At 44.7% G+C, this 22,705-nt stretch overlaps 1 protein-coding gene and 1 long non-coding RNA gene across 5 annotated transcripts in view; one reads left to right on the forward strand and one right to left on the reverse strand.

The window, feature by feature from the left end:
* The window catches only part of LOC309367407, a 368,756-nt gene that overhangs the window by 343,051 nt on the left and 3,000 nt on the right, over nucleotides 1-22,705 (forward strand). The gene's annotated exons all lie outside the window — the stretch shown is intronic.
* Nucleotides 15,327-22,343, reverse strand: MYCN (MYCN proto-oncogene, bHLH transcription factor). Of its 4 annotated transcripts, none has more exons than XM_081904709.1 (3): nucleotides 21,730-22,343; nucleotides 19,118-20,043; nucleotides 15,327-16,855 (listed from the first exon to the last, which is right to left on the reverse strand). In XM_081904709.1, exons 2-3 carry the CDS (start codon nucleotides 19,935-19,937, stop codon nucleotides 16,257-16,259), a joined length of 1,419 nt encoding a protein of 472 aa, XP_081760835.1. In that variant the 5' UTR covers nucleotides 19,938-20,043; nucleotides 21,730-22,343; the 3' UTR covers nucleotides 15,327-16,256. The 4 variants fall into 4 exon arrangements, with proteins under 4 accessions (XP_081760835.1, XP_081760838.1, XP_081760837.1 ...); XM_081904712.1 differs by lacking the exon at nucleotides 21,730-22,343 and adding an exon at nucleotides 21,286-21,309; XM_081904711.1 differs by lacking the exon at nucleotides 21,730-22,343 and adding an exon at nucleotides 20,881-21,239.

Below are 22,705 nucleotides of genomic sequence, written 5' to 3' on the forward strand. Positions count from 1 at the left end.
AAGGTGTGTTTATGGAGGGGGAAAAGTCTAAAATGGACTTGCTTTACCCCCACATGCATAAAGCTCTGCTCCCTAATTGCACCCTGGTCTCCTGCAAGCCTCAAAACATCAATGAGAGTGTTATATGTGGTTACGGCTGCAGGGCTGGATGTGTAGAAATATGTCTGGGCTTCACATTCCATCCATGGAATTGGATATGCTACTGTTAATCTCACCATTTTAAGGTAGAAAATAAAGTTTCATCACAGGCTGAAAATACAGCAAAATGAGGCATATTCAGTTCATGTGATTCCCCCCCTTCCTGTCTATAAGGGAATGGAAGAGAAAAATAAAACAGTACAGAGGTGAACACAATCTGAGCACATGGAAGAAACCTTAGAAGTTCTACCAAGCCTCAGAAGCTTCTGCAAGTCAAATCATTTCTTTTATTATTATTATTATTATTATTATTATTATTATTATTATTATTATTATACAAGAAGTTGTAGACATCCCGAAAAACAAATTACAGAGAAAAAGTAACACAGTGTTGTGGAATAGCCCTTCAAGAACTTCCAGCTTCAAAATTCAGCTGGGCCAACTTCAAAACTCAGGTGGGCTCTTTTTGCCTTGAGACACATCTCTTTCTTCGCCTTGTGGTCCTCTCACAACCTCTTCTTTGTTCCATCTCTCAAGCCTGCACCAGTTTGGAAAGGAAATCCTCTCTCTCCAACTTTATCTCCCAAGTTCTGCTTTCCTTCCTCCTCCAGATCTGTTTTTGTTCTGCCTCCTGTTTTTGGTTCTCTAACCATTTTTCCTTCCTCAAGAGCATCTATCTGGAGTTATATTTGGCCCAAGTTCAGCAGTTTCTTCAGAAACAGCAATCAGGCAGCTCTCATGGCTCTGATCCCTGACTCTTCTGCACATTGAAAGCTCTTGTCTTTATCTGGGATGCTGCTATTTATTTTTGCAATTCTGCACGAAGCCTCTCTTTACTATGGATTACTACTATTGGTATTAGACATTTGGCTAAATAATTGCGTAGTTTCTTTTGGGGAGTGTCTACAACTCTAGAAGTTGAAGTACCCCAAGATCCAGGTTCACTAGTTTCTTCAGAAACAGCAATCTGACATCTCTCATGCCTAGAAACCTCCTAGATCGTTTCCACCTTTGGTTCTGATCTCTTTATAGTGGACTCTTCCTGACTCTCCTGCATATTGTAAGCACTTGTCTTCATGTGGGGTGCCGCTGTTTCCTTTTGCAGTTCTGCGTGAAGCTCCTCATGAGTACAGACTGCTACTGTTGATTCGAAAGGTACTATTGGACTTTTGGCTAAAGGACTACATAGGTTGTTTGGGAGAACAATTTTAGAAGTTGAGGCAGCCCGAGATCTAGTAAGACAAGAAGAAGAGGCGTCCTTTGCATTATCCTGATCCATTTGCGATTTTGGAGGCTGGAGACTAGAAGATGACTGAGTACTCTTTCTCATTGACAACCCAGGTTCAGTTGTTTCTTCAGAAGCAGCAGTCTGACAGCTCCCATGCCTAGAAATTTCCAAGAGATGTTTTGTGTCCTGAACCCCTGGCATACCTAAGTCACTATGTCAAGTCCCTCATCCCTGGGTTAATCCAAACTCCAAAGGAAGCACAGTCCCATGGAGATCCTAGAGCATCCAAACTAAGGTCCATCAACATGGGCAGTTGAGCTCTGCTTCCCTTTTATAGTTTGCCTGCTGATGGCAGCACCTGGGCTTGATGAGGCATGTGACCCTCACCTGTTCCAAGCCTACTCCAGCTGAGGAATCACACCCCCCCTCTCCAGAGCTAGTGAGCCCCACCTGGCCAGCTAGGGAGGTGGACTCTGGGCCCTTGCTTGCCCCAGCCTCCTGGAGTGCCCCACCCACTGCTTCCTATGGCTCAGAGCCTGCTGTGTTTGTGGAAAGAGGGGCCCCTCTGGCTCAGGCAATGGGTCCTGCTGTTCTGGTTCCTGTGCACTAACCCCCATCATCCTCCATCAACCCAAGAGTACTACCTGCACCAGCTTCGCTTTCCCATCCCCAGCTTGCCCAGGTGCATCCCACTCCTGGCTACAGCCCTCGCTGGTATCCTCTTCTCCGTTGCCCTGCCAGTTCAGTACACTTTGGTTCAGATCTCTTTAAATCTCTTCCTGATTCTCCTATATATTGCAGCAATTGTCTTTATTTGGGGTGCTGCTGTTTCTACTTGCAATTCTGCACGAAACCTCTCTTTAGTGCTGATGGCAGCTATTGGTATTGGACCTTTGGCTAAATGAATGCGTAGTTTCTTTTGGGGAGTGTCTGCAATTCTAGAAGTTGAGGTACCCCCGAGATCCAGGTTCACTGGTTTCTTCAGAAGCAGCAATCGGACGGCTCTCACGCCTAGAAGCCTCCTAGGATGTTTTCAGCTTTGGTTCTGATCTCTTTAGAACAGACTTTTCTTGACCCTCCTGCATATTGCAAGCACTTGTCTTCATTTGAGGTGCTGCAGTTTCTTTTGCCAATTCTGCACGAAGCATCTCTTTAGTACTATTGCTTCCAAAGGTATTATTGGACATTTGCCTGAAGGATTACATACTGTAGGTTCTTTGGGGGAATGGGTGCCATTTTAGAAAGTTGAGGCAGCCCAAGATCTAGCAAGACGAGAAGAAGTTCTCCTTGTATTATCCTAACTGATTTGCAATTTTGGGGGCTGGAGACTAGAAGATAAGCAAGCACTCTTTCTCCTTGACAACCTATGAATTTCGACCTCTTTCAAAGCAGAAATCAAAATGCAGGTGAGAAGCCGTCTACACCTGTCTCCCAAGGCAGCATGCTGCTTATCTTTGATCTCCGGGGTCCTTTCTAGTTTTCATTTGTTTGTTTTGACTAATTTTAATGTCAATTGGGTGAACAGTGCTACTTTTGCAACAGACAAGTAAGGAGCATATTTTTTACAAATCACATGATATATCTTAACTGGAGGACAGGTGCTGGGAAATCAGTTCTTTCGGCTCAATATGTATCTGATGAGTAAATTTGTGGATAAGCCCCAACTTACCCCGGCAATGTGATATTTAAAGCCTCTGTAGTTTTTGATAACCCTAAACAATCTGCACATCCAAATTGGGGAAGAGGTGGGAAAGCGATTTTGTGACTTTCATCTAATCCTCAATCTCCTTAACTGGAGTCTTCTGGAAATAGAAGAAACCAGTTGTTCCTGAACTTGCTTCTCTTGGTGCAAAAGAGTGGATTCAAATTCGCCATGGAGTCATTAATCAAACTCTACACAGCCTTATTCTCAATAGAGCCAATCGTGAGATCAACAAGAGTAGCAAAGCATGGCACATGACTCATAGCATACAAGTAATAGTCAGTCATGGTGATTCCAGGTAGTCTCTGCTGGCCACTCAAGCAGGCTCTATTCACTTGCAAACGCTGCAACTGAAGATGGGTGACTGCCATTACAAAGTACCATATTTATGCGAATCTAATGAAGCGTCAAATCTAATGCGTTCCTCAGTTTTCAAAAGCTGGAAACCACCCACCCAGGAAGAATGGCAGATGAAGTTGATGGACTATATGTAACTGGCAGAAATGACTGGCAGAATCCGAGACCAGGGAGAAGAGTCTGTGGAAGAAGACTGGAAAAAAATTAAAGATTATTTACAGAAATACTGTAAAATCAATGAATGTTAGAAAAATGTTGGAATCAAGTTATATGGCTTTAGCAGAAATGTTATAAGGAATTAAGTACAAATAGATTTTTAATGTATTAAAGGGAAAAAATAAGGTTAGAATATGTTAAGATAAATTACAGGATAGAAAACAGAGGAAGATGGAAAGGAATTGCTGAAACAGTTAATTGAAGTGGAATACAAAAAGGGAGGTGTGAGGAGGTCGTGGAAACAAGTGAATGAAAGATAAGATACTGAAATTATTGGATGTGTTTTAAATTGTTTGTTTTGTCAATGTTTTAGTGTTAGTGTTATGCAGTGTTCTTGTTTTTGTATTGTATTGTATTGTTTTGTTTAATTCTTTTTCTCTCTTTTGTAGTCTTTAAACTGTTAATAAATATTATTTTAAAATAAACAAAAGCTGGAAACCAAAAAAGTATCTGTTATGTCAGCGGTGTTTTTCAAGCTTGCAATCAAATCTAGTGCACCATCCAATCTAATGCACACCCTAATTTTTGAGATGTAATTTGGCCAAAAAGGGTGGGTGCATTACATTCGAGTAAATACAGCATCTTATATACGTCTCCCTACTCCCAAACAAGCAGGCAGTCAATTGAACAGGCTTGTACTTTGTTTGTAGGCGAATGATAACAGTCAGCTGTGTACTATCTACAGTTCAAAGTCAGCAGGGGAGAGAGAAAAAGGGAGAGAAATGGCTTCCTTATCTCTCGAAGCACTGGCTGGCACCTTTGAGATTTATGTGCCCAGTGGCTTGCCTTCGCTCCGAAAACGCTACATCATCCGATAGCACGGTAGAGTTCATTAAAACTTAATTGTGGTTGGCATTACAACTCCAAAACATAAGTTGTTGATAAAATAATTGTTTAAAAAGAAATTAAAACCCATTAAAACTCAATTAAACTCAGTGAAAATTGCGTTTCTACATTGCTTCAGAGCTAGCTGCCCGGTCGCCATCTTGACCGAAGTCCCAGATAGTGGAAGGGGTCTCTCTCTCTTGGGGAAGGGATATAGCTCACTGGCTAAGCATTTGTGGTGCATGCAGAAGGTCCCAAGGTATCAATGTGTCTAGTAGACATTGTGTTGAACTTGAATGCAGCAGTCATAGGTTACCATTACCACAATGGGAACGAAAATGGGCTTCAATTGCCGAAGCATATATACATACAGACTAGACCTCAGCAGTTGAGTGCAATCAAACTGCTTCTATACAAACACTTTGGAGTACAAATCAGAAATTTTGAATGCACCTATCTGAACTTAAGTCAAATTTAAAAATGCTTATAAAATTCTTTAAATAATGAATTTAATTTTATGGAAATAAAGTTGACAATAAAAAAAAAACAAGAGTGATTTGGGTGCTATAAAATTAATTGTGGTAATTTTCTTGGCTAAAAATTGATAGCAGAATTGGAAAAAAGACCCTGTAATCACAAGAAGAGGGAGGAGGAGGAAAAAGAAGAAAAATATATAATACCCTTTTTAATTAAAATAAATTCGTAACCAAAACCAATAAAAAAACCATTTCCCCCACTTCATTATAAATTGCTATAACTATTATTTTTTCCTTGATAAAAATAGGAGATCCACACCACTATGAATCAAAATGGATATTGAGCAATATTAAATTATTTTGTTGAACTTTCTCTAAATGTTTCACTGCTTCAGATATGATTCAGAGCTTTAAATAGACACAGAGCTGACATTTCTCATGCATCCAACACCCTCCGAAAAAATATCAATGTATGCTACATAGCAGGAGTTAGCTATTCGAAGTATTACAGGCCATTGGGCGGGTAGACATCAGAGACTGCTGATACTGTTAACAACTTGTTTATTTATATCCTTTCAGAAGCCCTGCGGACTAAATGCCTACAAATGCCTGCACATAGCTGGGCTGCATAACTAGAGATGCAGATCACTTCCCCAACCATTCATCCTCCACCCACAGTACTTTTTCTAACTAGTTTTGTTTATCGACGAATCACCCGCTAGACAGCCATCTGGGGGGGGGGGGGATAAGAAGATGCTAGCAATCCAATCTCAGAGCAAAGTTCCCTAAACTTTTTATACCTGGGTCAGAGGATTTCACTGAAACTTACCTATTTATCTCATTTTCTGAATCAGCTACTAGAAGTCTCTCCAGCTGCCATTGTACGAAATAACACAATTAATACTGCCTCCCAGAACCTCCCAACCCTCTCTCGTTCCCAGCCAGCCTGGGACAGAACTCTTTCCTGAGTACCAGTTTCTCCCCCTATACCTATCTGTTGTCGCAGTTCATACGTAACTTAAAATAATGACACAATTGATGCCACCGAGCCTCTTGGGCTTGCAGATCATAAGGTGAGCGGTTCGAATCTGCGCGATGGGCTGAGCTCCCGTTGCTTTGTCCCAGCTTTTGCCAACCTAGCAGTTTGAAAGCACACCAGCGCAAGTACATAAATAGGCACCGCTATGGCAGGAAGTTAAACAGCATTTCCATGCGTTCTGGCTTCGGTTACGGTGTTCCATTGCTGGCCACATGACCTGGAAAGCTGTCTGCGGACAGACGCCGGCTCCCTCGGCCTGGAAGCGGAGATGAGCGCCACACCCCATAGTCAAATTTGACTGGACTTAACCATCAGGGGCCCTTTAACTTTACTGTGGATAAAATGGCAAAGAGAGGAGGTGGGAAATAAACCCTGCACTGTGCCTCTCTGAGATCACAAATACAGAGTGGTGGCTTCATCCAGCAAATGGGAATTACTGATTCGGAGAATAGTGAATGGAAGCTGTCTACTTGCCCTGCTTTCAGTGCCCTCGTGCACCCATTGCCGACTTTGGAAACTTTTCTGATTGGCTACTACAGACCTCCCCCCCCGAGGGTCCCTATTTTCCAGGGACAGTTCTGGATTTACAGAAGGTTTCTGAGTTGAATGTCCTGCTTTTCCTTAAAGGTAAAGGGACCCCTGACCATTAGATCCAGTCGTGACCGACTCTGGCGTTGCGGCGCTCATCTCGCTTTATTGGCCGAGGGAGCCGGCATACAGCTTCTGGGTCATGTGGCCAGCATGACTAAGCCGCTTCTGGCGAACCAGAGCAGTGCACGGAAACACCGTTTGCGGCACCTATTTATCTACTTGCACTTTGACGTGCTTTCGAACTGCTAGGTGGGCAGGAGCTGGGACAGAGCAATGGGAGCTCACCCCGTCACGGGGATTCAAACCGCCAACCTTCTGATCGGCAAGTCCTAGGCTCTGTGGTTTAACCCACAGCACCACCCTGTCCCTATTTTCATCGGAGAAATGATGGAGGCAATGGAGTGATGCAGTCCCTGAGCCAGACTCTTTCTTCTCACTACGAAAAAGAAAGAAACCTGCAACCATTCTGGTAGATACCAGTATATATTTATTCCCATATACACACATACAATGTATAGACTGCTCTACAGTGAAGGCCTCTAGCTAGCCTACAGTAATGAAGAACATCTTCCTCTCCAGTGATGTTTAAAATGCCAGACCCTCCAAGTGTCCCTGTTTTCCAGAGACAGTCCCAGATTTACAGAAGCCGTCCTAGTTTCTGATTAGATCCCAGAATGTTCTATAAAGCGTTTGTGAAAACATTGGTCACAAATGATTAAGAGAAATCATCGTTAAAAGTATACAACTTCTCCTGCAAGCATTTCTCTGCAAATTTGCTAGAGGTCTCAATTTCCCTATTATTGTAAGGAGAGTGTCCTCCCTGCCCCCCCCCCAATTGTAGAAACCCTGAAAGAAAGCATAATGCCGTATAGCATATCTTTGGGTTACTCTGAGGAAATAGGAGGTCTGAGATGCAGACAATTGGAGGTCTTACTTTGTAAAGGAAATCTTGTCATAGCTCACTGCTCTTGGTTACGTGATATTCTCATCTATACTTCCGACCAAACATTAAATTACAATCCCTATAGATTTTCTATTATTACGTGTGGGCGCACGTGCTGTTTTTTCTATCCTACAAAACTTTCAGCTACAAATACCCAGAATGATATAAAGGAATCATTTATTGCATCACATTTAGGACACGCTTTGATATAATTAGACATTGCAGCTGTGTGCACGCCATGCATTTGAAGCACATTTAAAATACATGGCTTTGCCCAAAGAATACTGGGAACTGTCATTTAACCATCACAGAGCTACAATTCCCAGCACCCTGACAAACTACGCTTCCCACGATTATCTGGGGGAAGTCATGTGTTTGAAATGTGTGGTGTACATAGCCTAAGGTATTTCAGGTTTTCCAATCATGTTGAATATCAATATTATTGTTTTCTTTCAATATTGCCCATTCAAATATTTCCATATGTAAACTTTAAGAATCAGAGTACTAATAGGAAATGTAGTAGTATTAAGATATCCTTTGAAGTAATAGTTCTCCACATTCTTACTTTATCTCCACAGAGTGACCTTCTTTAGCAGCCACAAAAATATTCCTTTCTACGCTTGATACGGCCTCTGAATCCCCCTCAGCCCATGCCCTGATATCACATGAACAGAAAATAACTTTCTTTTGAGGATCAACACATACAGACTGTTACTGAAAACAACAGAGAATTTTGCGGATGCTTAAAGGCCAACACATTTATTGTGGCATAGGTTTTAGCGGACTCAAGACCACTTGGGTCAGATGCATGAAGTGAACTTTCAGTAGGCTGTTAGTGCCTTAATTTGGCAGTAAGCCTCTTTGGGTTTGATGACGATTTGTCCCAAGTCCAGCCTGCCTAGGAATGTAGCCTTACAGGGTTAGATACAAGAATTGAGCTGGAAACTACCCTTGAGCAACTTTGCATTCCCTAGACTTTCAAGCTACCCAGCTCCCAGCTTTGTACCTTCTCGCTTTGAATATGTTGCTTATTCCAGAAAGAAAAAAGTAACATGGCATATCAACATTATTTTAATAACAGTAAATATTACAGGATGTTTGCAGACACATCTTACTCCCCTGGTATATGATAGGATGCAGGGGCAGGAAGCTGCAAGAAAAGGTGGTAACTGCAAACTACAAAAGGGCCCCCTCCCATTTTAAACAGCTGCTACAAACCGAAATAACAGAATTAGGCCTAGTTGAATGCTTCATGATTTGCCTGGTGAGGTCCAACCGCTACCTATAAAACATGGGCTGGAATAAATCCAGAGATTTGGATACACCAGAGGAAATCAAACTTATATACATTTTTTGGCGGGGGTTGGGGGAAAGGAATATTTTCTTAAAGTTATTAAAAAGATTTTTGGCAACTTTGGGTACACAATGCCCCTACTTCCACACCATTCTATATTTAAGGTGGTTGTGTGTCTTACTGTACAATCGTATCTTGGAAGCCAAATGGAATCCTTTCCAGAAGTCCATTTGACTTCCAAAATGTTTGGAAACGAAGGCATGGCTTCCGATTGGCTACAGGAAGCTCCTGCAGCCAATAGGAAGCTGCGCTGGCCATTCGGCTTCCAAAAAACATTTGGAAACAGGAACACTCACTTCCAGGTTTGCGGTGTTCATGAGCCAAAATGTACCGAGTGCCAAGGGGTCTGGCTTCCAAGGTATGACTCTACAGTCTTCTGTTTTGAAAATATCTATCTGAGGACTGGCCTGTCCATGTCTGGTTTGAAATAAGGAACCATACAAAGGGAGCTCAGAAGCCTTGAATTTGACCAGCAACCGTGAGCAGTGCCGGGTCAGTTTGAGCAAGCCTGCAAGTCACCTGATGTCTTCCCCATTATGGTATAGATTTATTGCACTTCTATTTAAATGACAGTAATTGTTTCTCAATTTACATCTCTGCTGCACTGTATGCAGTATTTTATGCAAATTTGCATCCTCTTCTGTCCATGTTCTTAACAATGCAAATCCCCTTTTTTGTAGAACTGGCCACCCGATCTATATTCCTCATTAAAAAAATAGATAGGTAAGTAAATTACAAGGAAAGCTCTGCTTGAGAAAAGATCTCGTCTCAAAAGGGCCAGTCCTTCTGGTACTGCTTGAAGCTGCCTGAACAAGCACACAAAACGCACTGGTCGCTCACATGCATTTTTGAAAGGAACGCACTGTGAAACAACACACATTAACTTTTCATACTCGATGGGCAGTTTATATGAATGTTACAGTGGGGGTGTTTCCAGCAGTGAGATATTCAGAACATCATCTGAGACAAACCATGTTTTTAATCACATTCCAAATAACACATTTACTCTGTTCAGAAGCACTGTGATGGTCTACAAAAAGATTGATTTATGTCTTTACCAAGGGAACATCATAAACATTTCTAATAAAAAATACTTTCTCAGTGTCTCTGCCCCGTCACATAAAAAGTCGTACCTTTGTTGCTCCTGTTGCATTCTAGAATGCTGCACTGAGAACACAGGAAGCTTCCTTATACAGAATCAGACCATCAGTAGTGTCTACAGTGGGTTTGCAGGATTTCTTTGCAGGATTTCAAGCAAGGAATCTTACCAACCCCTACCTAGACATGTTATAGATCAAAGAAGGGCCTTCCCAGTTATTTCACTGCTTTGTTTGTTCGCTTTTTTGAATATATAGTTATATATTTCTGTGAGTCTCTCTGGCGATGCTTAATCGGCTGCAAGTTGGGATATTTTTTTAAAGAAACAATACTAGTAGTACAAAGGTTTATGCACACATACAGTACATGTGCCAGACCTTCCAAATGTCCCTATTTTCCAGGGACAGTCCCGGATTTACAGAGGCAGTTCCCATTTCTGATTTGATCCCAGAATGTCCCGCTTTTCCTTAGAACGTCCCTATTTTCATTAGAGAAATATTGGAGGGTATGGTAGGACGTCCATATTTTCAAATGAGAAATGTTGGAGGTTATGGAGTTATGCAACACACACACACACCCCGAGCCAAGGAGATAAGTAGATAACCTTTAGAAGATATCTGAAGGCAGCCCTGTCTAGGGAAGTTTTTCAATGTTTAATGTTTTATTATGTTTTTATACATATTGGAAGCCACCCAGGGGTCTGGGGCAACCTGGTTAGATGGGCAGGGAATAATAATAATAATAGACTTGGATGTCTATATTTTCATCGGAGAGATGTTGGAAGGTATGATGTACATACACACACTTTGTATTGTCTGAAACAGAGTGTGATCTTTCACAAGGAGTTTTCTCAGTTCTTCCTTGAGGAAAGGGTCCCCCCCCCCCAGGTTTCACCCCTAAACCCACCTAGCTAAGGAGCAGCACAGATGGCAAAAGTGTTTCTGAGGTCCTCTCCACCCCTGCCCAGTTCATCATGCTGAGACAATTAAGGAATCAGTCAAAAGGGGTGGAGACTATCTTTATTCAGGATCAGACATAGGCGCTGTAAAGCCCACTAAGAAACCAGACATTTCCTCTCCCAGAAGGTTTACAGACTAGGTGTAAACCAGGATATCCACAAGAAGAATAGGAGGAGGAGGAGACAAGCTGAAGTGGCAATAAAGCAATCCACCATTCACATAACAGCCCAGCATGCGGTTTGCTTAAACGGCTCAAAACACAAATGATTATACAGTCCCATGGGAGAGGAAGGGGATGATAGCAAACTACCTAGTAACGGGGTGAAGTGAAGAATGGAATAACATGCAGCTTAAACACAGCTTGGTCCAGAAAATAGTTATGCTACGGTGCGATGATCTAAGTTGATCTAAACACATCTTTGAATGTCCTCCGTAAAACGTCACAAATCGCCTCCTGAGTTTGTTCTGCCTGATTGCAAGTGAAATAGGGATGAGGAGAGCTCCATCCCAAGTGGAATGTGGTCCAAAGCTACAGGTTCTGGTGCAGGCAGAGGTGCTTCTGGAACAAGCCTAAGAAGAGATGCCATGGTTCTGGTTCTATTCTGCAAGGAACGTGCGAGATGGACATGTTGTGGCCTGTCATGGCAGCCTCAGATGTTCCAAATCCTTCAGCGAGCCAAGATTGTTGGGTTCTCCACACCACCTTGGTGTACTCAGAAGCATATCAAGCTCAGAAGAGCAAGACCCTTGGGAGTCCTAGGCTATTCTCATATAGACTGAAGAGTCCCAGGCCAATGTTTGATTAGTTTGGTGGCAGAGCATCTCTTTTGCATGCAAATGGTCCCAGGTTCAGACCCCAGCATCTCTAGGAATGTTCCTTATTTGAAACCCCAGAAAACCACTGCAAGGCATTGTAAACAAAACTGAGCTAGATGGAGCAATTGCACCCTATTTTCCAGGGATAGTCCTGGATTTACAGAAACCGCCCTGGTTTCTGATTTGATCCCAGAATGTACTGCTTTTCCTGCCCCAATTTTCATCGAAGAAATGTTGGAGGGTATGGAGTTATGCGACCCCCACAAGCCAAAGTAACTGTGCAACCTACAGAAGACATCTGAAGTCAGCCCTGTATAGGGAAGTTTTTAGTTTTTTAATGTTTTATTATGTTTTCATGTATGTTGGAAGCCACCCAAAGTGGCTGGGGGCAACCCAGTCTGATGGGCAAGGGAGTAATAATAATAGTAATGGAATAGAACATCCCTATTTTCATCAGAGAAATGTTGGTGAGTATGCAATTGCCTTACCCAGTATAGGGCAACTTTCTGCATTCCTACGCTTTTATTAATTGTGCCTCTGGTGTGAAAAATGTGACACACCGAGTATTTATTGCAGATATGAAGTATCTGTAGTATCTTTTTTAAAAAGAGGTCTCCTTTAGCATCTTTTTAAAAAAACAGCAACCAGGCTATTGGATCCGTGTTTGAATTCATCAGCAAAGAGCTACTCAGGTATGCTGCAAAACAGAGTCTCTAAGTGAAGTACAAGAAGTTATCCTTCGAAAAAATGTCATGTGCATGTCCTAATACAACTCCACATAACATCTGGATTCCCAGCTCCCATCCACTGGACCTTTGGCCGTGCTGTCTGGGGTTCCCATCTCTGGCCTAGTAGAACAGTCCCCTAGACAGAATTTTAACAAAAGTGCAAGCCCCACTTAAATAAATTTGAGAATTGAAGGTCAATGGGAGCTTTCCCCACTTTTGCAGTCTGCTAACTGACCGTCAGAGAGCATGCATATAGAAATCTTGGGTCTCCACCTGCTTTGAGACTGCAGTTCCCATGATCCCTGACCACTGGTCTTGCTAGCTAATTGTAGTCCAAATCAGTTGGAGACGCAAGTTTGGGAAACAACTCTTAAAAAGAGCAGGCTAAACCAGGCTGATATGATTTATGTCTCACCCTAGGGTAGAGAGAGAAAAGGCATCAAATGTGCTTTTCCAAATAGATTTTAAAATGTATGACATGAAATGCTTATGGCTGCTTAACCAAAACCATCAAATGCCATCCTAGAGGACTTCTAAATAACGCTGAAGTTTGGACTGTGGCAAGCCTCCACAGCTGTGCTTGCCAGTCTTGGGTCTCCAGCTGTTTTTTGACAACAATTCCCATCACCCCTTGCTAGCTAGGGGTGATGGGAGTTGTAGTCCCAAAACAGCTAGAGACCCAAAATTGGGAAACACTGCTCCAGGACAAGCATTGGGAACCTGTGGCCTTCCAAATGTTGTTGACTCCATCTCCCATTACCCCCAGCCAGCATGGCCAATGGCCAGGGATGATGTCTGAAGGGCCTCAGGGTCCTCACCCTGCTTTAAGGAAAGGACCTTCCAAAATTGTGGCCCTGCTAGTAGGAATACATTGCTACATGTCTTCAGCCGGTCATTCACAATTAGTGTAAAAATTCGAAGATGTACCTATTAGTTATAAAATGGGGAACACTTTGTAGTGTCTTTTGGTATCCATTTAAAAAACATCAGCATGAATAAGAGCCTGGTTGATTATACAGGGTTCATTTATATTTCCACTACTGCAGTGGCTGTTATCCTGAAACACCAACACCTGCCTACAAATTCCAGGATCTTTAGAGCACAACTTTGCTGAAAAATCACTGCTGTTCAACTATACACAAATGCAATGAACTGTCATTTTCCTGAACAAAAGGTAAACACAAAAAATGTCCCGGTTTAAACTCAGCGAGCATAGATGAACTTAAAAATGAATATACAACTACTATAATTATTATTGGGGGAAACGAAATTTGAAGTGCCTATGTCCTGGATTCAGGTGATACAAAAACACTACAAAACGATACAAAAGCCCACAAAAAGCTGCATTTGGGAGCACAAACTTCCTCGTTGTCAGAAGCGCCGTTTTAAGGCGCCCAGTTTACCCAAGCTAAGTTAGCCAAGCTACGTTTGAGAATCTGTAGTGTCTCATTGACCCCTACTAATAAACAGGTTCTGGGTGCTTAATATTGTGGTCAACGAAAAGTTGCAAATGGCTAACGTGTTGTGGGGATCATTCCTGCACACAGAAAGAAACTGGTGGCTTAGGGGAGAGTTCAGATGTTCTTACTGACGCACTGAGAAATCTTGAGGACAGCACCACTGTTAAAAGAGGGAAGCAGTTTCTTTTCTCAACCTGACTGGGCTTTGTGAGGAGTGGTTTTTTGTTGTTTGCCTGAAATGCTAGGCTCAAGAGCCACACTACTATGGGAAGCCCAAAGGGGAAAGGGGTTGTGTTTTATAATCTCTCTTCCCACTGCTCTCCTTTCAGCAGGGCAGTCTTGATCCTCACCCTGGAACAGATTCTAATCATGTGCAGTAAATACTATGAGCTTTACAGGCCATGCTCCATGGGCATGGCCAGGATTTTTGTTAGGGGCGGGGCAGGACTTTTGTTAAGGGAGGGGCAGAATCAGCGTGATTGGTCAGGTAGTTAATTACAGTCGGAAGTTGAAAGGAATCCGTTCAGGAAGTCCTTTTGACGTCCAAAACATTCGGAAACCAAAGTGTGGCTTCTGATTGGCTGCAGGAAGCTGCTGTAACCAATCAGAAGCCCCGACGGATGTTCGGGTCCCAAAGAACATTTGCAAACCAGAACACTCACTTCCAGGTTTGCGGAGTTTGGGATCCAAGGTAAGACTGTATTTCTATTGTTTTACTTGATGGGGTGCAGCTGCCCCCCCCGGCTACGCCCATGCCATGCTCCCAAGTAAACAGACTGCCACCCTGTGCTGGCTTCCTTAGGAGTAATCCCTACCAAAGTCAACAGGATAGCTATTGTAATATCTTTTGTTACGGTATATTCCAATGCAAATTTCGGAATCAGAATCGGCACTCAACAGGCTGACCAGAATATCAATCCTAATAGCAGGAGGTCAAGGTCCAAAATCCCTATTGGCTAATCTGAGAATGGTCATAGGCAAAATGTGATCCAGATAAACACAGTTTCTGTTGATTTTTAATTCTAAAGACCACATTCTCACCTGATGAAAATCTACGTTGAACTCATTATCCCATGCCTGATCCAACCTCATATACCGGGCCTGGTCCAAAATCTAACTCTGTTTCCCAAACTTGAGTCTCCATCTTTTTTTGGACTACAGCTCCCATCATCCCTAGCTAACAAGGTCAGGGATGATGGGAATTGTAGTCTAGTCCAAAAACAGATGGAGACTCAAGTTTGGGAAGCACTGAATTCTAACTGAAGTTTGCTCAGCAAGCAATTTATTACAGGGCAATACTAAGCTGTATTACATTTTTTTGCAGGCATTATTTTCTATCAATGAAAGGGACGGAAATAACGTAGAGAAATGTCTATAATAAGCAGGAAGTATAACACATCATTTAACTGCTATTTATTTTCATAAACATGAGGTATTTCAAAGTGCTATAAAGATGCAGCACTAAATGTACATCGTTGGAAGAAATTAAACACAGAACTTTGCAATTACCCAGTTCTATGCAACAAACATTAACAAATACATTAACTGGAAGAAACAGGCTAGGGAAAAAAAGGCATATATAGTAAATTTTCTTTACAAAAGTTTTCTTAGTTCAAAAAAGTGGATAAAGTAATATCTACTCAAAACTTTCCACAACCATTTTCATACGAAAATATAAGTATCAAATTTAGTTATGTATCAGCGTCATACTAAAGTATACAGGCAGTGTAAGAATTAGTACAGTACATAACAGAGATTAACAATATATTTGCATACAAAAACATGCTCCTCAAACATTGAGGTATTACAGTACTTAGGTATGAACTTCCAGTCTAATATTGGTAGCAAAAAGTCACCTCTCATAACCCAAGACATGTACAAAAGGCAAGTGTGGGTGTGTGTTTTATTTACAGAGGTGTGGCTTGTTCCCCACTCTCTCCCTGCCCTCCCCCCCCCCCAGGGTACAAAATGGTTTTGCCCCATAACACCTGGTAGAACATAAGCACCATTTAAAAAGGAATGAATATTTCCAAACGCAACTGGATGTCATAAGCAGATCCAAAGGCTCACAACATTTATAAAGAACATATACAGTTCTAGGAGGAAATACAAAAGGCATCCCCCATCACGGTTTGGCAGTCTCTTCCAATTCGGAGACTGGATTGAAAAGTAAAACCAACATTCTTAACGTCAAAAAACATAACTCTCTTTAAGGAATCAAAAATGTGCAAAGTGGCAGTGGCTGTCCAGATCAGACAATTTTTAAAAACAAAACAAAAAAACCAACGCTGTTATTTTTTTGTAATATCTCTTTTTGTTTTTGTTTTTAGCAAGTCTGCATGTGCTCCAATTTTTTTATCAGCTGCTGTTGTCTGACTTGCAGTTTTTCCTTTTCTAGCAACAGCTTGTGCTCCTCGGCGTGTAGCGAATGAACGTACTCGGTGGCTTTTTTCAAGATGACGACTTTTGCCGCCTTCTCGTTTTTCACCAGTTCCGGCACATGGTCCCTAAGCATGAGGAAACTCGACCTCAGGTCGTTGCGCCGCTGGCGCTCCAAGATGTTGTGGTTACGCCGGCGCTCGCTGTCTTCCGAATCGGAGCTTCGAGGACTGGAGCTCTTGGCCTTGGGTTGGGTCATGGCTTTGACGGGACGGGGCGCTTCAGTTTTTAGCCTTTTCTGGGGCGGCACCTCCTCGCTTTCGATGTAAGGCGAAGGCGCGGCGTAGTTATGCTGCTGGTGAATAGGGGCACAGCGCTTGAGGAGGACTTCATTTGGCTGAGTTCTCATGGAGGCAAAAGAGGTGGCGCTTCTGGGGCGCGTCGCAACCGTGAGGGTGGTCACGGCCTTGTAGGATGAAGACCGCCTCTTTTCCACGGTGACCACGTCGATTTCCTCGTCGTCCTCCTCCTCTTCGTCATCTTCATCTTTTAAGACATTGGGGAGAGAGAGAAGAAATAGGGAGGTGTTACCATCTCAGGAAAGCACACCAGAAGGCTCTCAAGCATTTAGCATTAATTAGCATATATGTGTGCGAAATGAAAGCAATTCCCAGGGCAAATGCCCATGTATAAATATTTAAGCAACGCAAAGGAGGCAGGGAAACAGCATTTCAAGGTAAAAGAGAAAGGACTTTGTATACATGTGCCTTAGAGGCTACATGCTATTCTATATAGTTCTGCAGGTCTTGTAACCAAGATGTAGCTCTAGATCCACATGAAATAGCACAAAGCACTGGATTTCAAGCTGTGCAGGAAAGCAAATAAATTTGCAACCCAAATAATCATAGGATGGAAATAAATCTGGAAACGAAATACCCTAATTTGCATTTTAAGCCACCAGTCTGTGCTCTAAATTGCACGGACAATACAAGCAGGCACACAATGCACATTAAATGTACACACACACACACATCTTGCTTGACTGAAAAGGGACTGGGAAACCAAACAATTGCTGGATTTGTTCTAACAGGGAATGTAAAGCTCTTCCAGTTGGTAGCCAAAGTTTTGGTTTACTGCCAGGAAGACAGCTGTTGGGAGGAAACGCTCCTTCACTCAAAGCTGTCAAGATGCAGACATGAAGGGAGCAGCGAGTGTTTTGAAACAGGAGGCTGTTCGTCAACTTTTATGATTCTGACCATAGGGATACTCTCATTTACATATGGGAAGCTGTGTTTATTACTATCCCTCTCTCCCACCAGGAGTGTAAACGTTTCACTTAACTTGCAGCTCGGCATTGTATTTCTGCCCTGCTAAATTGCTGGACGATGAGGGACAGCGTGAATTTTTGATGCCTGGTGCAAAATAAACAATCCACGCCCAGCACAAAAGAGCAAATCGCTCTTGTGTTTTCACAATAGGCTGTTGCATGCAAAACTTGTATACAGTATATATGGCAGCAGAAATGGAACCAGGTGCAGAACTGCAGTGATGTTTAGCATAAATGTGTTGTAGGCTTGCAAATTTATTTTTTTAAAATGAATTTCTTTCATCCATCCGTGATCAGCGCTGTAAAAGTTTGTGTGTAAGGTGGGAGGAACCCAAACAACTGTCTGGAACAGAGACCCCAAGGGAAACTTTTTTGGTAAGAATAATGACCTGAGAGAGGCATGTAGCCTGCCACCTACTGGTCATGCTTTGTAATGGTTCTAGCAGGGAAGCAATTAAACTCACCTACCAGTTTGGAAAACCCGTCTAGATTATAATTTTTTTATTATTATTTTTTAAACAATGCAAGCAGACTACATTCTACAAGCATTTTCTCCCTGTGAAACAAATGCATTAGCCCTATGTATCCTGTCTTTGCAGAGTTCCTGGGCATAAATATCAGCAGCATTCATTACCCCTCCCTCAATTCCACAGGAGTCAAATGGCTTTTCTCCTTCCCCCTCCCACCTCTGCTTTAAATCTCTCTTTCCACCTTATTGCTTTGTAGCAGAAGGTTCGCCTGGAGATCAGACCACCCTGGGCATAGCTCAGTTGGTTAAGAGTGCTGTACTGATGACACCAAGGTGGCAGGTTCAATCCTGCTGCATATTCCTGCATTGCAGGGAAGAAGCACAAGGTTCCTCCCCAACTCTAGAATTCTGTGAATAACTTCCACTCAGCCTTACTATTACTGAGACATGACCTATAGGAATATACAGATCTGCATACTTTGGTTTGGTGTGTAAAGGGAGGGGGGAAGGTAACCCTTAGCTATTATTTGGATGCAGGAAGGAAAAGGTTACAGCCTGAGAGACAAAATAAAACAACCAGAAGAGACCATTTCCTTGTTCTCTAGGTCCATAGGTAAAGAGGCAGCTCTGTCCAAATGCACCAGCCTAATGGAGATACACTGCGATCATTCAACAGCATTGGTGATCAGCCACCCATGCAATGGGGATCACCCACCCAGCTTCCTATGATTCACAGAATCATAACCCTGAGGACCTTTAAGTCCAACCCCCTGCAATGCAGCTGTCCCATTCGGGGATCAAACCTGCAACCCCGGGAGTTATCAGCACCCTGCTCTAACCCACTGAGCTATCCAGTCATAGCTGTTGCACTCTGGCTGGTGGCACAACTGAGCAAGGCAGCTGTGCTACTGTGCTGGCTTGCTGTGAGGGGCAGGGAAAGAGCGTTGCAACCCGAAACACCCCCCTCCCAATGGAGCCATGCGTGCATGCCGGAAAGCATGTGGCTATTTACCGGAATCGCTGAGCGTGTCATCGCCAGAGCTGCTGCCGGTCCGGCTGTCACTGGCTGCGCTTGGGTGGTGCTGAGCAGGAGCTGCCACCCCTGGAACCGCCTCGCTGCCGCTGCCAAGGTTCCCTCGGATCCCAGCCGCTGCAGCAGGAGCAGCCGGCTCCCTCTTGTTCATAGGGAAGGGGAAAACCACGGCTGGATCCACGCACTCCGATACAGAGTTGTTCAGCTGCGCCTGGCTGCTGCTGCTGCTGCCATTGTTCGCAGAGCTGCTGGCGGTGGCGGCGGTGGCTGCAGCAGCGGCGGCGGCAGCAGAGAGGGCTGTAGACCCAGCTGTGGCCGGCGCGACAGCTGTTCCTCCTTTGCTCTGCGGCTTCTCGTTGGCCGCTGCCCTCTCCAGCTTCTCGCTGGCGGAAAAGCCGCTCCACATGCAGTCCTGGATGATGATGGCGTTCAGGTTGCTGTTCTCCCCCAAGCCGGTCTCGAAGGAGTCCCCTCCATCGCCGCCGCCCCACAGGTCCGCTTCCGGGGGCAAGAGCAGCAATTCCGAAGCCCAGTCCAGAGGGTCGGCGGTTCGGAACCCCCCTAGAGTCCCCGCCCCGCCCCAACTCGAAACGGGGGCTCCCCCGGGGGGGTTTTCTTGCAGACCTGCCGGGCTGGGAGACAAGGGAGGTGTAGGCAGTAGCTCGAACTTTTTCCAGATGTCCTCCCCCGGGGGAGCAGAGTCGGGACCGCACAAATAAAAATCATCTTCGTCCGGGTAGAAGCAAGGCTGCAAGGAGTCGAATTCAAGATCTGGGTTTTTACTGACCATCCCTGGCATCTTTGCGTACTTTCCTTCCGAGAAGAAATCTTGTGTTTTGTTTTTTCCCCACTTGGTGTGAAAGGAGATGCACACCCCCAATCGCCTTTCCAGGCAGGATCACAAACTAAGGAGGAGAAAAGTGGGAGGGGAAAAAAACAAAAACAAATTAGACTTTTTTTAAAAAATCAGAAACACACACCTATCCTGTGATACAGTCCTACAGAGACAAAAGCTCCCCACCCACATACAGCAACAGTTCCCGGGTTTCTTCTACCTTCTGTAGGGAAACAGCAGGAAAATCTGAACAGGCAGGGCTATATGAATGTACAAGGGCTTGTCTTCAACTCCTGCATGCTGCTGTCTCTCAAGTCTGCTCCTTGGGGCGCACCCCCTTCAATCCGGGGAGGGGAGGAAATGTTCACAGATGCAGAGAGAAATTCATCCAGCGGCAGACACCGTGGGGGGGGGGAGAGAACCCACCCACCCTCTGGATATTCGAGCAAAGTAAGAGGAAGTTTCTGCCCTCTTTTGTCATCTGCAGGCTAAGCAGAGAGAGGGAAAAGGAGGACGACGGATGTTGGGGGGGGGGAATGGAGGGGAGAGGCGCGCTCGGCGCTACTTTGCAAATTGCCATTCCGTTCACTCCCAAGAGCGCTTCCAGAAACCCACACGCAGAGAGGGGAGTAGGAAGGCGAACTAGGAAGTCTCCCAAAGCAGCAGCAGCATTATGCAACAGAATGAAATTCATTCACACACACCAACACAGCCTCTCAATATAGGCGACAGGAAGTTTTTGCGCCACACTGATTGTGGGCAGGCAGGGTGGTTGGGGAGGAAGGAGGGGAAATATATATATATTGCGTTGTAAATTGCGAAAAAAATTAAACAGAAAAACACTACAAGTTCCAACCCAGGCATCCACGATTTTGCAGGCATATTTTAAAACGGACAACACACGCACCGAAGCGCACCTCTCCATTCTGCGCGCAAAAAGCAGGATCGCGCCAGTCCAGACATGTAAAAGTCTGCAATAGGTTTCCACCAAAGCAAAAACAAAACAAAAAACCCCGTCCATGCTGCATGGACGTCGCGGGCACAGAGATATTAAAGGAAAGCAGGGGAGAGAGGAGAGGAAAGCAGGGGAGGTTTTCTTTTTTTTCCCCCTTTCTGAAATGAAGCCCGGGATCAATAGCAATAATAACTGCTCGGAACGGAAAAGCTTTCCCGACCGGAGCTCGCCAAAGCAACCCACACCGCGGATACGAAGCCATCCCAGCTGCTGCTCTCGCCTGCCCCGCCCCCCTGATCGCTCCCACTATTGTACACGAGAGATCGCCACTATTTATTATTATTATTATGATTTCACCTCCACCCAAGGCTTGCTAAATTTCCTCGCGCGGAACGCAGCAAAGGGCACAAAAGCGCAGACGCGCGCAAGCTCCTCGCGCAGCCACATCAACAGTTTTAAGCGCGCGGTGGGAGGGCGGGGGGGGGGAGAGGCGGCGGAAATAAATAAAAATAAACCGCAGCATGGTTGGCTTGCGATGAATGAGGGAAACAACAAACAACAACAACAACAACACACGCATAGACAACGCGCCAGCCATCAGGAGACACTAGGTATCTATCCTTCCAAAAAAAAAAAAAAAACCCAACACAACACACCCAACGGCACCCCACCTCTCCAAATTGAGGCTGGGCTGCATCGGTTAAGACAGATTTTATTCTCTTCTCCCCCCCACCTCTCCCAAGTGGCTCTTTTTGCACACACCCGCGCGCGCGCGCGCGCGCGCACCCGGGCACATCTTACCTGCTGGATGGCGGTGGCTGCTGCACGGAAAATGGGTGGGTGCGTGGGGGGCGAGGGAGAGAGGACTGGGGGTGGGGGGCGCGCGAGTTAAGCCCGAGGATGTCCTTGCACTTTCCCGAGCACCAGCAAGCCCGGTCGACCCCCCCACCCTCCAGCCGGGCTTAAGCCTCCGCATCCACCCTTGCTTGCAGACAGATGACTGTCACTGAGTGGGCTTTGAAGCTCTTGTATGTTATTAACTACCCAAAAAAAAAAATCCTGACACACCCGGGGAGGGAAAGGGGGGGGGAGTGGAAGAGAGAGGGAGAGATCCAGCCTTAACCCCACCCCCCTGATTTCCATAAAAGCAGGGGAGGTGCCAGGCATTTGGCGCCAAAATCCCCTCTGCTTCTTCTTTTCTTCTCTTTGCAAAGCGGCGGCAGGAGAGGCGCTTGCAAAAGAAATGCAAAGCCGCCGACGCGCACTCCCGCTGGGTTTTGCTCCGCCGCCTGATCGTGGGTGGGTCGCGCACTTTGCAAAGGAGAGGAGGCGTCTCTCTTTCTCTCTCTCCCCCCCCCCCGCACCACCAGTTGGCAATGCCAACCGACCTGGTGGATCTAGGTGCAAGTTTACTCGGGTGCAAACCTCGCAGGGGGCAGCTCCTCATTGAAGATAAACGCCGTGCGTGACAAGCGACCGCCTCCTTCCCGGTGTCATCCTGCCCTCTTCCACCCCCCCCATGTATTTTATTTTAATTTTTTTGCACAAGATTTTTATTTTATTTTGCAAAGCTTCCGTTCAGGCGAGGGATATTGCAGAAGGAAGCAGGGAGAGAGGGAGGTGGTTGCTGGGGTGGGGGGGAACACGATAATTGTCTGGGTTTTGTCTCAGGCTTTGTTGCAAGTATGCGTTGACCTGGGATTGCGTAGGACGGGGGGAAAGAGGGAAGCTGCAACGTCTTCGTCTTTAAACGGACAAGTGCCTGCGGAAGAGGTTT

This window comes from Podarcis melisellensis, assembly GCF_964234715.1.
Source record: "Podarcis melisellensis genome assembly, chromosome: 3".
Classification (NCBI taxonomy): Eukaryota; Metazoa; Chordata; class Lepidosauria; order Squamata; family Lacertidae; genus Podarcis; species Podarcis melisellensis.

Excerpts from the sequence above, each read along its gene's own strand:
- MYCN (XM_081904709.1), bottom strand. The coding sequence starts at position 19,937 with ATGCCAGGGATGGTCAGTAAAAACCCAGATCTTGAATTCGACTCCTTG. Across the intron at positions 16,856-19,117 it reads TGACACGCTCAGCGATTCCG|ATGAAGATGACGAAGAGGAG; the intron begins GTAAATAGCCAC and ends ATGTCTTAAAAG.